This window comes from Indicator indicator, chromosome 5, assembly GCF_027791375.1.
Source record: "Indicator indicator isolate 239-I01 chromosome 5, UM_Iind_1.1, whole genome shotgun sequence".
Lineage (NCBI taxonomy): Eukaryota > Metazoa > Chordata > Aves > Piciformes > Indicatoridae > Indicator > Indicator indicator.
The window spans coordinates 10484632-10501262 of record NC_072014.1 but is presented as its reverse complement, the minus strand read 5'-3'; the positions used below and the strand labels follow the sequence as shown (position 1 = coordinate 10501262).

The 16631-nt window shown below is 40.3% G+C and overlaps 1 protein-coding gene across 1 annotated transcript in view; it reads right to left on the bottom strand.

Annotated features, from left to right (window-relative positions):
- UBE2F (ubiquitin conjugating enzyme E2 F (putative)) overlaps positions 1–16631 on the bottom strand; it is an 84269-nt gene that overhangs the window by 55629 nt on the left and 12009 nt on the right. Inside the window, exons 4-5 of the mRNA XM_054381056.1 lie at positions 14683–14748; positions 7678–7745 (exon numbers count right to left, since the gene is read on the bottom strand). Coding sequence (XP_054237031.1) covers positions 7678–7745; positions 14683–14748 — 134 coding nt within the window. The remainder of the gene's footprint in view (positions 1–7677; positions 7746–14682; positions 14749–16631) is intronic.

Genomic DNA, 16631 nt, shown 5'->3' with positions numbered 1-16631 from the left:
TTTCTCTCACTTTAGAAACGCAGCTAATAAATAATCTTCCCCCTCCATTATTCTCACCAAATGAGAGAATATAAAGTGCTAATCAATACATGAACTTAACAGTTTCAGATCATTTTCCTTAGAGAGATTATGGGAGTTCCTAGCAAAAATTTGGAATTCTTTAAAATGTTTTCTCCAGGCACTAGGTAGTCACAAAGCATTCATATAAACTGCCCTGCAACTACGACTCCCATTTTTTTTTCCTCCCCAAAAGAGGAATTAACGGGAATATAGCTTCCAGAGACCAAGCTACCCCTAGGTATTTCTTGACACTCTCCTAAACCAGGTCCTGAGGATCTGAGTTTGGCTGAAACTGACCACCAAACATAGGTAAGCACAAAGTACAGAGAAAGGAGTTGAAAACTAAGCCACACTGCCCTGTGCTTTTGATGGACTGGATTACCCAGTGGAAGAGGAGATAACTTACAGGAGAGTGGTTGCAACACAAGAAGTCATGCACTTTGAATCCCTGAGCTTCCTTGTGCTGCCTCCAAGTTTCCAGAAAGATGCATTATAGAACTTGAACTCAATTCCCATTCCATCAATTCCAAGCCAAGAAGTGTATAAATAGGGTCAAAGAAGTGGATGGAAGCCCCTTGAATGTGACATCTGATCCTTCAGGGGGCAAATCCCCTTCAATTGTTTCCTGTTTCCATAACAAATTTATTGGCCAGGAAAAGGGCCAAGATTAACAGCCATGCTGTTAAATTTCCAGTTTTTGACCACTGCCTAGGGCATCTCATGTCACAGAAATACCAGTATACTAGAGAGTCACTAAGATTATCTACTTGATAACATGTTAGAACCACAGGAGCTGCAAACCAGAACTGGCATCCAGTTTAGTTTGTGAATGTTAAACCAGATCAGTACTATCAATTGGATCCCACTCCTTAAAGGACCAGCTCCCTAGTCTTGTAGCACCTATTATTTCATCAGCTGTACCTCAAGGCAGAAAAGAAGGGAGTATGTTTATTTGTTTTTTCAAATAAATCAATCCCTTGGTCACTGGGATGGTTTTAATTTTATTTTTTAACATTTGCTTCCATCCTCCACTGCCCTCTATTTCTGGGCAGCTGGTCAACTGAAAAAAAAAGCTGTGCTTGAGGAAGAGAAGCTGAGAACACATTAGTCAGGCAGCAGTACTTGGTGCTAAAGACATTTGCTGTACACACCATTAAGTGCTTCGCTTGCCGTTTTGCAGCTTCTTCTAATGTCTACATGGACAGCAACATTCCCAGCAGGTTTTGTAAGCACAAACACTAACAAACTTCTCTTTGCCTTACACAGAAAAGTTCAGGAATGTGCAGCCTGTTTCCTAACAAGTGTAATTCTCTAAAATGGCAAGTGAGAGGTTTACCAAAAGATTTTATTATTTCTAATGGCACAGTAGTTTGAGGAGACATGACAACTATCTAACTCTGCTTCAGCTTTCTTCTCACCATCTCTCTGCAATATCTGTCTCAGTACCAAATGCTTTGTTGTGACTCACTATCCTACCACCACCAAAGAGTCCACAGCCCATCTGGTAAATAATATACTACATTGTTAAAGAAGTCTCTTTCACTCTGCACACCTAAGATTATAAACAACAGTACATTTCCAACATATGCAACATATTAAGGGCAGATTCATGCACAAAAGGATAGGCAAGCAGGAATCAGCCATTTTCCCTCCCAAATATGATGAAATATGAAGTATTTTGAACTGTGGAGCAGGTACATCCAAGAAACCCTGCCTGGGACAGGAGGGACTACTCAATCACAGAATGTTAAGGGTATACAGGGACTGCTAGAGACCATCCAGTCCCACCTCTTCAGTCTGGAGAAGAGAAGGCTCCAAGGTGACCTTATTGCAGCCTTCCAGTATCTGAAGGGGGCCTACAAGAAAGCTGGGGAGGGACTTTTTAGGATATCAGGTAGTGACAGGACTAGGGGGAATGGAAGTTCTTCACCATGAGAGTGGTGAGAGCCTGGAATGGGTTGTCCAGGGAGGTGGTTAAGGCCCTATCCCTGGAGGTGTTTAAGGCCAGGCTGGATGAGGCTCTGGCCAGCCTGACCTAGCGTGAGGTGTCCCTGCCCATGGCAGGGGGGGTTAGAACTAGATGATCCTTGTGGTCCCTTCCAGCCCTGACTGATCCTATCATCTCCCTGCCAAAGCAGAATCACCTGGGTTAGTCCACACAGGAATGCATCCAGGCAGGTTTCCAAAGTCTCCAGAGAAGGAAACTCCACAACTTCCCACCTCTCTGAGCAGCCTGTTCCAGTGCCCCATCACCTTCACCATAAAGAAGTTTCTTCACATGTTAAGGTGGAACTTCCTTTGCTCCAGCTTATATCCATTGTTCCTTGTTCTAATACTGGGAACTACCAAAAAAGAGACTGTCACCTTCATCTTGACACCCACCCCCCAGATATTTGTAGACATGAATAAGAATGCCATCTCAGCCTTCTCTTCTCATATACTAGTGGAAGCAGGCTTTTCTTCTGGAAGAATTGAGGAAAAAAGAATGAAACTTTTAAAAGCCATTCAAAACAGATAAAATTGTTGATTTTCCAAAGGCTTTTAACATGCTAAAATAATTTGAAAGTGAAATATTAATAGTCTTAACTCTTCTCGCTGTAGTACTTTTCACATAGATTTACTCCAGCTTTAGGAGCTCAGGATGATTAGTTTTTCTTAGAACATGGACAGCTCTTATAGAAAGGAAAACACTGAATCCAGAAAACATCAAAAGCTCAAGCTCACTGATTCCATTTATGGCATGCCCCTAAAACAGTGTTATAAAAAAAAAAAAAAATTATCAATCAAGTCAAGGTAGTCTTAGGTGTGAAAGAGATCAGATCCGAGCAGAGGATTCTGCAAATGCAACACCAGGTTTTCCCAAGGCTCCAAAAAGCAGCCAGCCTGAACCAGTTGTCTACATAAAGAACAGATCCAAGATGCTCAAATTTCTTTTGGAAAATACTTTGGGGGCATGTCTGAGATTAAATATTCCTGTTCAGGATGTTCTTCACTTTGACTGCCCTGGAGAGTAGAAGCATTTCCATTCAGGACCATGTTTATATGCTTGTGTCCTTGGAAACCTCACCAGCTACTTCCTTCATTAGGGCTGCAGGGAGCATCACCTGAATGCTCACTCCAATGCCACAGAAAAGAGGAAGAGAATTCCTCATTCTGGCCCCATTTCCAATCAGTCAGTTTAAAAGGTGAGCAGTAACTTGCAATATTGAGGGTTCTTCGTAGTATTTTCAGCTAGCACTCAAAAAAAAAAAAAAAGCAAAAACCAAAAAACAAAGCAAAACAAACCAACCAACCCAACAATCCCAGAGTCTGTCTTATTAAGGCAGAAAGAAATTTAACCAAGAACACTCAAAGAGTACACATTAAAACACCAACCCAAGAGCAGCAAGTGCTCATAAGCGTATTAATTGAACCAACTCAAAAATGCTACTGAGGCATGTGACTTCTTGGGTGCTGCCTTCACAGAGCAGCAATGTAGAGAGACCACTTACAGACCACAGGTGTCATCAGGTCCACAGCATTTGATTACTGCTTGCTTCAGCATAACCAACACCAATATTTGCTCAGTTTCAACACTAAATCAGCCACGATGAAAATCTATGGACTAGGTAACATGACAACGCACAAGTGCAGCACTTGGAAGAGTTCCCCTATTTGGGCAACACACCACTCCAGGGAAAGCCTGTGGTGATGCCTCTTAGCTCCCATCAGCCTTGCTGGAAAGCATGCAGTGAAATGAAGGAATATGGTGACAATCTACTGCTAGCACTGTAGCACAAATCTGTCTGAACCATCTGCATGCTTACAATACCTAATTTAAAACAGGAACCCTTTCCAGTTCCTAAATTCAGATGCTTCTAAAATTGTCCACCACTCCAACAGTTTACATAGCTTAATTACGGATACAGAAGAACTCTTCATAATATTGTACTGCAATTACAGACCATAATAAATATTTCTAATACTCATGCCAGCAGTTCACTGCTAGAGAAGTCTTTCAGCCCTACCCTGCTGTGTGCTCTGTCCCACAAGCAAGAGGCAGCAGTTCACAGTAGTGCTTGCTCCAACGCATCCCTACCACATCTTAAGCTCTTGAATCCTTGCACCAAGGAAATTCATAGCCCAGGTACCAAATATGACTGTACATCCTAGTCAGTTACATCTAAGCACAAAGATAAGTTACTACTCTGTATTCACAGACCCACTACTTTCTGAACAATCTCCAACAACCTTTACTCTCTGGGCAGAGTAGTATGCTATGGCTGCAGCACACAACAAAATCTTCCAAGCTTTTCCTCTGTAACTATATATTGTCACGCTCTTCCGCTACACCACCAGACCAAACCCCTACTTTTTTCCCAGTGCAGAAGCTGCTTATGAAGACTGAAGGAAAAACAAACAAAAAAACCCCCCAAAACACAAACACTAAGAATTCCCCAGGGGAGAAGCAAACATGCAGGACTTCAGCAACAGAATACTACAGGAATTAAAGGATGCCATTACAGAAATTATAACTTACATTTTGTAGCTTCAGCAACAGGTGCTCTTTTCTTCTGCAGTCTAAAAAGATTAACTAGAAAATGGATGCAGGCTCTGAAGCAAGGCTGTAATGACTTGCCAGTCTTTTTTGTCCAGTGTTTTTACTCCTGACACACATTCAGCAGTCCTTCAAGGAGCTTGACACGTGCAATATCCTAACCTTGCTTGTGAACTGAAAAGAGCACTGGCAGGTCTGGAGAGCTCTATTAAAAACAATCATCAGGCATTTCAGTATTATTCTGCCTGGCAGAAAACAAACCACGGCCTCAGAGTAATTATCTCCATAAATATGAACATAAACATTTTCATTAATAACCTGACTATAATCCAATACTCAACCTACTGCAATTTTTTTTTCAACTTGCACAAAGGCAAACTTTTTACTTTTGTATTGCATGAGAGGTGTTCAGAATTAAAACATAATTAAAAAATATCCAATTAACATTTGCTGTAGATTTTCTGCCAGTGCTGAGCAGGGAAGCATAACAAACCAGATTTTTTAATTATAGCAATTGAGATTCAAAAAAACGCCAAGATCAAAATTAACATTCAACTCTCCTATTAACACACAGTAAATACTTTTCCTGCAGCAGTGTTTAGGTGACTATCTAAACACAAGAGTTTGAAAAATTGAGTACACATTGTGTACGTTCCCCTGTGCAGCATTGCCACAGTGATTAAAATTGCTGTTACTGAAGAGGACTTAAAATTAGACCAGCAGAGAACACGACAGGGTTGCCCCCTTTATACTGAAAGCCATGTTTCTCAGGTATGTGATGGCACAGTTTATTCATGTTGGAACAAGGATGTAGTCAACACTAAAACATACACAAGCTAGCCAAAGTGGTCTGTATCGCAGTATGAAATTCTTTGGTGAAGAGGAACTTAATAAAACCACATAACCATAACCAAAACCATCCAACTGCAAACATGATTAGTACATGTAGGTGTTTTAGACTGAAGTATATCAACAAAGACAGGCAGGATCTTAAACACGTCCAAAAAACACCACCAGATTGAGCAGATAGTCCTTGACCTTACTCTACAAGGAGAGAGCAACTATCAAAACAAAGGAGGGGGAAATCGAAGGCTGATTCAGAAATGCTACAGTCTTCAGCTAGCCTGAACTTTTGCAAGATGCAAGCTCCATGTATTCATAGACTATAAATAATCGAATATTAGGAAGCTTATGAAGGCATCTTGTGCAATATGAAGCCAACTCTGCTTTCAGAAACAACCTTTCTACTCGCAGTGTTAAATGCACTGTTCTCCAAGCTCTGTCTGGGAATTCAAGCTATTACATTCCAGAACAAAGCACCTCCTTTTTACATGCATACAAACAATGCTATGACCACAACTACTACATGTATATAATGCTGAATTTAGGCTTGGTACATTTGCACAAGCCAAAGGTCTGGCTGGAAATGCTTCTCTGGTATCCTCCACAACACATTCTTCAGCCTCTCTGAAAGAACAGCTCTGAACTATCACCACCAAAAGTAAGAAAAAAGAACGAACAAATAGAAGGACTGGAAAAAAGTTACAAAAGGAAGCAAAATTATCCAAACTATTCAAAAGAAAAGAAAACACAATTTATATAACTAAACGCAAATATTGTGGCTCAAATGAATCTCATTTCCTTACATAGCAAACTACTGTGAAACAGAGTAGCAGGTATAATTCCCAAGAACCAGACATATGCCCCAATTGTTTCCTATTTCTGGAGTCTATCTTTGTTGTTTTGACAGCTAAATTCTGAAAACAATATCTCAGTTATTTTTACTGCACTTGCAAGGTTCTGCAATTTTATTAAAATACAATAACGAAATACCAGCTTGTGCTTGAGCAGGCCAAACTGCCTGGAGCTTTCCATTTATCTACAGTAAGATAGCACAATCATTTGTAGGCCCTCTGAAAAGCCATTTACCTAACCACTGAAATTGGTATTTTTAAAAAATACTTAGCTAAACAGCCTGGGAGACAATCAGCAGAATCAGTGGCATGGGCTGAAGGAGGCCACTTGCCACTACATCCATGCTTTCCATATCATCCACTGTGTGTTCTCTGAAGACATTAAGCACCTACATCCAATATTAGAATGATACACACCAGTTTGAAGGCCCCAGAGAAACAAAACAAAAATAACCAACCAAAAAAAACCCCACTCTTTCCTTTTAATTCATGGATTTAATTCTTTCCGTTAGATATATCCTTTCAAAATTTTTTTTTCTGAGAATAATGATTAAATTCAGGTCTCAAGAATAATTAACCCACAGGAGAGCAGAACTTCAACCAAAGGGAGACTCGGGTCTGATTCACCTACACTTTTAAGCAGCTTCTGCCAGATGGTTGCAAAAAGGTGCAGTATCACTAAGGCAGTAAGAGCCTCAATGCTGCTGGGTTGTAAACACTGGATTGCAAAAGAAGAGCCATGGAAATCATTATTCCCACTCCCTGGGACTCATGCGACACTGCATCCAGAATTATGTCCTGTTTTGAATTCCACAGTACCAGACATACTGACAAACTGGAGTGAGCCCAGCAGACAGCCACCAAGATGGTGATGATCAGACCAGAGCACACACAGTAGAAATAGAGCTGAGAGTCCGGGATTTATTTGGTCTGGAAGAAGGCTAAAGATGGGACTCTGTTGCTGTCTACAACTACCTAGTGAAAGGGTACAGAGGAGACAGTCAGGCTTTTCTTAGAAGTGCACAGTGATAAAGCAAGAGGCCACAAACAAGCTGCAAAAGGGCAATTTTGACCCATTACAAGAAAAAACTCAGAAGGGTAACTAAACATTAGAACAGAGGTCCAGAGAGGTAGTGGAATCTCCTTCCTAAGAGATTTTTAAATGCCAACTGGCCCAATGCCTTAAGCAATCAAAGACTACCCCAACTTCCAGCAGGGGTTCAGATGGCCTCTAAAAACTCCAGACAATCAAGATTTTTCTACAAACTCATGATATTTTAGTAACAGACAGAAGGTCCTTTCTTAGTGCCCATGCCACAGTCCCTCCGAAGTTCTATTGCCTAGAGGTGCAAAATAATAACTATTATGTTAATGAGAGATACTCACCACCATATTGTAGGCATCAGGAACTTCAATTTCAAACTGAAACTTTCCACCTTGGTAATAGCCCTCATCTAGAAAAGAAAAACAACAAAATTAAACAGGAGACTCAATATGAAATATCTGTAACTGCAAAGATTAAAATAATGACACAGGACTATGATCAAATATTTAACCTAGTTATACCATAACATTAGCTGCCACTAGTCCAAAGACAGTGTGAATATAGTGTCTTCCTCCACCTCCAAAACCTTTACAGTGGAAGGTGAAAGTCAGAAACAAAACAGTCCCAGAGCGACCCAGGAAAAACCACCTTCCTGATCAGAGCACAAGGTGATACCAAACTAGAGGAACAAAATCCTGCCACACATCAACTGTATGACATGCCACAAAACCAACCCTTGGAATGAGATGGATACATCTCGTAACACTTTGCAAATGCATGCCAAATCCTGCTCCAGGATTTAGCACATCTTCCTAGACTCAAGCTAGCAATCACATAATCATAAGCAGTATGAATAATGGTATGCAAGAGCATGCTTCAGAGTGTACTACAATAAAAGAGCCAACTTGCTCTTTTATTGTAATTATCTTAGGATGATATATCAGTTAGGAAAATCTGCCTGCCTCTCTGTCAACCTCAGACTCAATACTGAATTATTAAAATAGCTAAATTTTAAAATATGAAATCTGAAAATATCTTGTTGCATTTAACCAGAGATAATATAACAGGATAATAGCCAGTCTGCAGCTCTTGAGATGGTTGTGCTTGGAAGCTGAAATGCTTGTAAATGATCTAGAGTGTGTCTGTCTAGCATTGCCATTATTGGATAGGGTTTTTTTTCATTAAGAAAGAGAAACAGACAGGTACCCAGGACACCTCAGGAATGCTCTGGTTCAAACCACCTTGCATATTCTCTGTATCACACAGTCCAGCCACAGTGAAGGCCTGAAGGTCAGGAAGGCTGGCCATCATTATATGACATCATTTTTTAAATATTTAAACCAACATTGCAAAGGAAAGTTCTGTGAAGCGATCCACAGTTTACATAAAGATTAAAACCAGTTTTCTTATTATGACCTAATATAGGTCATCAAAATCCTCATTCAGGATGGTGTCTTTTGGACCTGTTGCCTTCCCCAGTCCCTTACACAGATTTAGCACAACCTTCATTTTCTCCCACCAACTAACACACCACATCCACTTGCTCAGGTTTCACTCCACGCTACAATTTCACCATCGTCACCACAAGCCTGTAGCTTCCACATTGTAATGGCCACTGGCACAAGACACCCTCCTCCTCTTTGTTGTGTCTCATCAGCTGACTTACTGAGAAGGAGAGGATACCACCTTGTTAAATAACAGACCCTCAGCTGTAGGGGAAAGAGAGCCAGCAACATCTGCAGCTGCCTCCACGCTAAACTGCGCAGTGCAAAGCTGCAAGCCTTGCTACTGCCAATCTCACTTTAATAACCTGTCCAGAACATAAGCTTTTCAAATACATTCCCCATTTCCACTCCAGTTCAGTTCTGAACTATGTTTGATTTATCAAGCAGTCTTCTCAGACACACAAAGCTTCACCAGGTAGAGGTAAATCCAAGCACACCGATTTTCATGGGAAGAAAAGCAAGATAAAAGCATTTGTCTTTTGTTTTCAAATACTTTACTGATTTTTATCTCAGTGTAATGCATTTCTAAAGAATGAGATGTAAAAGGTGAGTTATACCAATATCCTTTTGATGAAACTGTTCCCTGCCTAGTGTGTGGAACGCTCAAAGCAAGACACTGTTTCAGGAAGGAATGATTAAGGAAACAGATAAGATTTTACTGCCTCAGTGAACAACGCTGCTCACATTCTCTGCTGTGAGAAGCTTCTTTCTTTTGTCACCTGAAACAATCATCCTGTCATTGAAAAATATCCTTATGCCACTATTTGCCTCTGTTATTATCTCTGCCAGTACCTTACTGGATCAAAAGCTAGGAAAAATAAGGAGAGAAATGATTAGAATATGGTCAGAGTCCTGCCTGATGCACTAATATTTGGAGGAAAAAATTGGAAACTGGCTAAAATATGGTAATGATCTGGGGGGGGAAATCAAATAAATAAATAAAAACATGAGTTTAAAAAGCTGGCATACAAAGAAAACTAGAAAAATATGCAAAGCCAATGCAAATTTCCTGCAATTCCCAGATAGCTGGGGTAGTTTTGGGTTAGCATGATTGTTTTAGAGTCCTGTTCTGGAGGGAATTAATGAAGAGCCTGCTTTCTGGTTTACATGCCATAAAAATGGCAAATGTTGGTGAGCACAGCTGAGCATTTAAACACTGCTGACTTGAGGAGTTGCTAGTAAAAGTACATCCTTTGTGGCCTGTGTTAATTATCTTGTATTTTCTTTTAAATTAAAAAAAAATAAAATTAGTATTTTCACAGCATTCTTAGCCAAAGCACCTTAAAAACACAAACTGCAATTCAGAGTCAGGCTGTTGAGAATGAAACTCGAAACCAGAGTGGGAAAAGATGGTTGCTCTATTAATAGGGCTTGAAGACATAAATTTCAGCAGGAGGAGGAAAACTAGATCTCAGACATGGTCCCTTTTTGCAAAAGTCTCATCAGTGGCCAACTTCCTAAGTTATGTGCTAAAGCTATTTTCTTTGACTCTCTTATTTATAGTACTTTCCTCACTATGAACTTTGCCAGAACTTTAGTTTTTCCCACCACTGTTACATGCCTAAAAAAATTGAGGGTCTTTGTCCCCATCTGTATTCATGTTGTGGGACACAGGGAAAGAAACTAGTATATAGGAGAAGCTCTTTATTGGCTCAAGATGCTGTAAGACGACTTCATTGTGAAGGCTCATCCTGTTAATGTGTTGCAAGATTTCTGGCTGGGAGCCGAGGCTCTCCAGAGATAGGAATTTTTAATATACATTTGAGTGATTGCCGATGAGCAGCATGCTTTATTGCTGTTCAGTGAAAAGATTTACAAACATACAGGGAGAATTGTGGGGAAAAAAAATGGGAAGAGAGACATTTTACTCATCTGATTTGGTAAATATGTTCTTGCTTACTTTATAACAGAATCAGTAGGGTACCCAGTGTACTTTTTTTTTTTTGTTAGTGGTACCATGGAATGATGCCAAGATAAACCTGAAACAAAAGGAGTAGTAGTGCAAGACAACAATGAGTTGCCTGAGTGAAATTCAAACATGTAAGCATGTGGAAGTGACCTGCAGTGTGAAGTGCAATGTCTGAAGTGCTCCAAGTCTTTCAGTCTTATACAGAATAAGTAATTCTATAATTAATACATAATGAATCTCTTATGGCCTCTGGAGGTGTTAATACACAGTTAGAAAGTGCTTGAGCTAATCTAAAACTTTTTTGCAGAGAAAAAGAATTATCCCTAGACCATCTGATCCTACTGCTTTCTGCTGACACTGGTAGTAATTTAACTCCTCTGAACACCATTTCATCTCAGTAATCCTGCCGGAAACTCTGCACTCATTGTGTGAGAAAGGGCTTGCCCCCTTCAGCTGAGCTCACCTTATCCAATTCCTTCCTGCATGTGGACACTGGGAGTTTCTGCTGTGGCTGGGAGGAAGTGGATCTATCCTGAGCTAGGTCTAAAGGATGAGGAAGAGCAGAGAAAGCTAAGACCAACTGCTCAGCTTTCCCCCTGCCACCTTGTGCCTCTCTTAAGCAACGTCAAAGTGGTTTTGCTGTCTGTGCTTGGAGTTAAGGGCCTACCTTAATGCTCCTGCACACCACAGAGTCTGTGGACCTGGTGTTTTCAGTATGCAAAGAGATGTGGAAAGTGGTTTTTCTCTTGCTGCACGACTGGCAGGAATCTGACAGTCTTCTGGCAAGCTCTCCTCCCTTGGTGCTGTTCTTGGACGTTTCTTTTGGACAACTGTATTACACTGAGCATTCTTTAAATCCGAGGATTTTTTTTGGAGACATCCATCAACAGGCATCTATTTCACATTAGCTGGGTGGAATACAAAAAGCTGCTGCACACTTTGCTCCAAGTCCAGAAAAATCAAGGAATTACTGAAATTATGCTAAGGAAAATATTCTTCTGCTGATGGACTCCCTGAGCAACCTTAACAGAGTTGGTCTTTCCTCTTTACCAGGATGAATCAGCAGCAGGCTTCTGCCTGTGCAAGCACACAATGGTGTTTCTTGTGATTGCTTATGTTGGGAAGCGACACTTGGAAACAGTAAGGAGTTCTGACAGTTGGTTAAAAAGCCATTATAGGGGGTTACATAGTAGAGGATAAAGTGCAGTTAGCTGTATCCTGTAAGGTAACCTGGTGATGACTGATCTGTTTGAACTCTAAGATATTAGACCATTTCCCTAATTTTCTAGATTGTGCTACTAGATATCCACGCATGGTGCACTCAGAACAAGTAGCATTTTATGTGAAATAAGCAGTCACTCTAAGACTTTCTACAATTTAAAATGAAATTTAAAACTGTCACCAGAAGAATTCTGTAACATTAAACACTAAGAAAGGTTACTGTGAGAAGTGGAGAATAAGAGAGCTGAGAGTATTTGATGGCGAAGCTTATTTTCTTATTCAAATTAATCCTTTTTTTGAGAACACTAAAGAAACTTCCTTCACTGTCCTTTCAAGAGCAGACACATTCAAAGTGATTGAATAAAACAATGCACCCAAGAACAGGGTTTCTCAGTAACAAGGCTAGAACACTGACTGCAAAAGGCATTTCTACAGTTAAGTATCTTCAGTCACCACCTCATGGTACCCTGACAGCTGACTACTTTCAGAAACTGCCTTGGTGTAAGGTTCCTTATAAAATGTGGATACAGAATTCCTGCTCTAATGTTAAATCAGAACATAAAAAGAACATAAAATAATTAGCACTCCTCTACCCAATCTGTCACAGGAAGGTGCAGTCTGTTTACCTGCAGTTACAGAAACTGATCACCTTAAGAAGTGAGCCACCAAGAGCCTCTCTGCTGCGCAGGCTACCAACCTTGGCTTACCCACACGTAGTACACAAGCCCTAGCAATAAGAACTGCATGGCAGCACTAGACATGCCTTGGCAGCCACAGCTGCGCTGAGCCCAGCTCTTGTTACACAATTGGAAAGCAGCAGAGGTATTTGCAAAGCACTCCCTTAAGAACCAGATTTATGACCAGGATTTCTAGAAGTAACTCAGCTCCTCAATACAAGAGAGGGTTCCAGGCAGGAGGAAGAAAACTGGTGCTTCCTCTGGACTGATGAAAAAATACACTACAAAAATAGTTGCCTCAAGCAAAGACTTTGGCCTATTTGAGCAAGAAAAATTCTTTGACAATCGCTTAACTGCCTCTCTGCTATCTTACAGAAAACTAAGATTTAGCATACTCTGAAAAAAAATCCTCAATAACAAAAGGAATCAGAGTTAGAAAGATTTTCTTGGTATGTGTTGCATTCTGCCTTTAGAGAGCTGTGCTAAGATGCAGCTGATCACAGGATTCTGTACCTGAATTACACACAGCTGAAAATAGATGTTTACTTCGATCAAACTGCAAGTGCAGAGACTTCAGCTGTGCTGCTATATTTAGCTTAACAAAATGTTAATTAAGATCATCTCATTCCCAAGACCATTTCAGCAATGAAGCTAAACCCATGCTCTGCACTCAATGACTGTCCTCTGACTGCAACACAAACCAAAAAAATGACTGTATTTGGACCTTAGAATTAGTATGAGGAAGCTATCACTGCTTCAAGATATCCCTAACCCACACAGTGACAATCCTGTAAAGTCAATTCTCTCCCAAAATATAAGGCAGCATCATATAAACCGAAGGACATTTGGTGCAAGCAGACTAACACTGGTCAAGTAAATGTATCTCTCACACACAGAATGAGAGGTTAAAAGTTCTGTAACAGCACTTGCATTTATTTTTGATTACACTGACTAGGGCAGCCTTACTCAGTTTTCCATCACAAAAAGGAGTCCCATGAATGGCCATGTTAACAAAGACCACCCAAGATTCCTACTGCTGAGGAAGTACTAATTGATTTTGGGTAATAAGCAGCAACAGTGACATCTAGTGCCCGTTTGACTTCAAGATCCTGAATTCTATCGCCCTGCTCAGTTTAAATCATTATTTCTATAGGTAAGAAATCAGGATGTCTGCCATATTGCATCTGAATTCTGTCATCAATAAGCATCTACAAAAACCGTGCATCTAGAAGAATTATTTAGCAGGGAAAGACAGATCCCAGCACGTCTAACTCAATTCACTGTACTTCACATGTCAATCCTCTGAGTATCTGCAAAGTCTGAAAAGGTAACACACAGCAAAAGGAAGTGCATATGAACTTTAAATAATCTTCCATGCAAACGTCTCTATAAAACACAAATACATCTGTCTACTCTAAAATGGACAGCTATGTAAGCAAACTCTGATTTCAGACAACTATTAAGAAACTTAGGTGGAAATGGTAAATTCCAAAAAAGTTTTTATTGCTCAGCATGCCAGCAGAAGCTTCACAGTGTACTTAAGTTGTATTAATAATAAAAGATGCAATTTCCACATAATTAAATATTCAAAGACTTCAGACATGCCTACCTTTGAAGTTTTCCAGCAGTGTTATATATCATCTATCTCTTCACCTCAGCATAATCAAGCAATAGGTAGGAAAGAACAAATCTGTACCACACATGACTGCAGTACAGTAATTTCTCTGGAAGTACTCCAAGATTTTTCTCAGCAAATAAAACAAGGTGATTTGCAATTGGCTGAGAGAAAATTTCTAAGTGAGCAAGCGAGCTGAGTATTTCCTAAACCCACTCAATTTTGGTGGCCTTTTTATTGGCATCTAGTTCTCAAATCCAGCCCAGTTTCTCCATTGCCTCTGTTAAACGATCACTGGATTACAGCCAGTTTTTCTTTGATTAGAAAGCTTATTCAATTCTTGAGCAACCTCTTCAAATTACACTTCCTAAGCACCAACACACACAGAAACAAAAAGCAACATATTTTAAAAAAATTACCTGGGATTACAGTTAGCTGAAAGTAATGAAGCTTGTTTGGATCAGGAAAATTCACTTTACATGTACCTGTGAAGCAAAAGAACAATTTGCATCAAACAGTTGGGTTTTCACTGTTATATTACCTTTCACACTGTCCAAATTCACTCCCCTACCTTCCAAGTCAGGTGATTTCCTCCTACACTTTGTCTCTAAGCATTTCCCGACACAGTTGGAGGTCACCTGCAGTAATGGCACTTCACTTTGAGCTTTGAAGCAGCTTATTTCCACTGAGTAACTGTCTCAAAGACCTTGCAATGCCAAAGGACTTGTTCTTCCACATAGGTTGTAACTACATGTTAAGATGATAGCATGTAAAATGAGCATCTCTTCCTTACACATTTGCACACGTGAAGAAATGCATGTATCTTAACGTTTGATCATAGACTGCAGTCTGCAAGAAGTCATGCCACCATGGCCTTGTGCTAACAAAGAATTACTGATAGCTGCAAGGTATAAACCAGAAACAAGCTTTACTGAAAGCCTCATCCAAAAGCCAGTGAAATCTCTATTCAGCTGTCATGCTGAAGTTGCTTCTGCGTACCCAACTACACACATTAACAACAAAAGTTACGGAACAGCATTACAAAGCAAACACTATGTTTTTATTCTCAGACTACAAGAATGTAAGAATAGAAAGGAGAAAACGAGTGGGGGGGAAAGATTAAACATCAATCTGATGAAACTAGTCAGTGGTTTCAGTTCAACAGCTGCAAGTTCACAGCATAACAGCCTTTTGTTTGCATTTGATGCCACAAACCAAGTTGCACAGAACTGGCCTTTCTTGACTATGACAGAAACAAGCTGTCAAGCTGGCACTAGAAGATGTGTATATCCATGGATACATTAGAATCTGTCATGCAGCCTTTAGCTTCTTAACCCATTGAGCTGTCTGTTCTTTTCTGTAGTCAAGGAGCTACGTTTCTGAGATCTAGAGCCTATTTGCCCGTAAAAATAACCAGAGCTGTACACAAACCCTAGTAATGCATTCACATTGCAGTAACTACAAATCCTGATGTGTCTCACTATCAGAGTCTAAACAAAAAAGTTTAACAGAAGTTAAAAATCACTACAAGTAAAGTCTCTTTAACTGCCATAAAAGAAAAAAAAAAAAGATGTGGATACAGAAAGGAAGCGTTAAATAATGGCTTCTTGCCCTCCCTTTTTGCAGCTTCTGCTCTGTATTTTTCCCTTCGGAATTCCTCCCATCAGGCTGTCTGGACACTGAAAACCTGACTTTTAGGATCTGCACATTGATCTGGATTTAGAATCATTAGCAAATAGAAGACGCTTATCAGAAGTGGTACAGAGAAATATAACCTGAAAAGATTAAAAAAATATGGTAAAAGCTTTCCTTAAATGGGGAAAGACTAGAAACATCCCAAGCTACCTGCCGGCATAATCAGAGAGAATATCCACTGCTTTCCCTTACAGGATAAGCAGACGGACAAGACAGCGTGACTGCGCAGCATGCGAACAGCCTGCACGTACACTCTGCCTGCTGCAAGCAGCTCTGCCTCTCTCCCTGCAGGGAAAACATCTTAGATTGCTCTGAAACAGGGATGCGCACCACAGGAAGTTATGTAGAGCAAGCAATGGTCTCTGAACATACTTCTGAGCTTACCAGGCAATCACTTGTGCTTGCCTGTATTCCAAGAATTCATGGCAGAAGGATGCTGCGCTGGTCAGTGCTTGAAGGGAAAGAAAACTCGGCAACAGCTCAGCTTCACTGTCAACAATGACCCTTAGCGACGTATACAAACCATTAAGAACTTCACTCCCCTTTGTAAAACAGCTCTATGTTCTCCTGTCCATGACAGAACTAGGCTTTCCTAGGCTAAGGAACAGCAAACAGATCTAGCTATCTACCTTTAGTTTAGCAGCAATGAGCAATTTCACAAGTAACACACAAG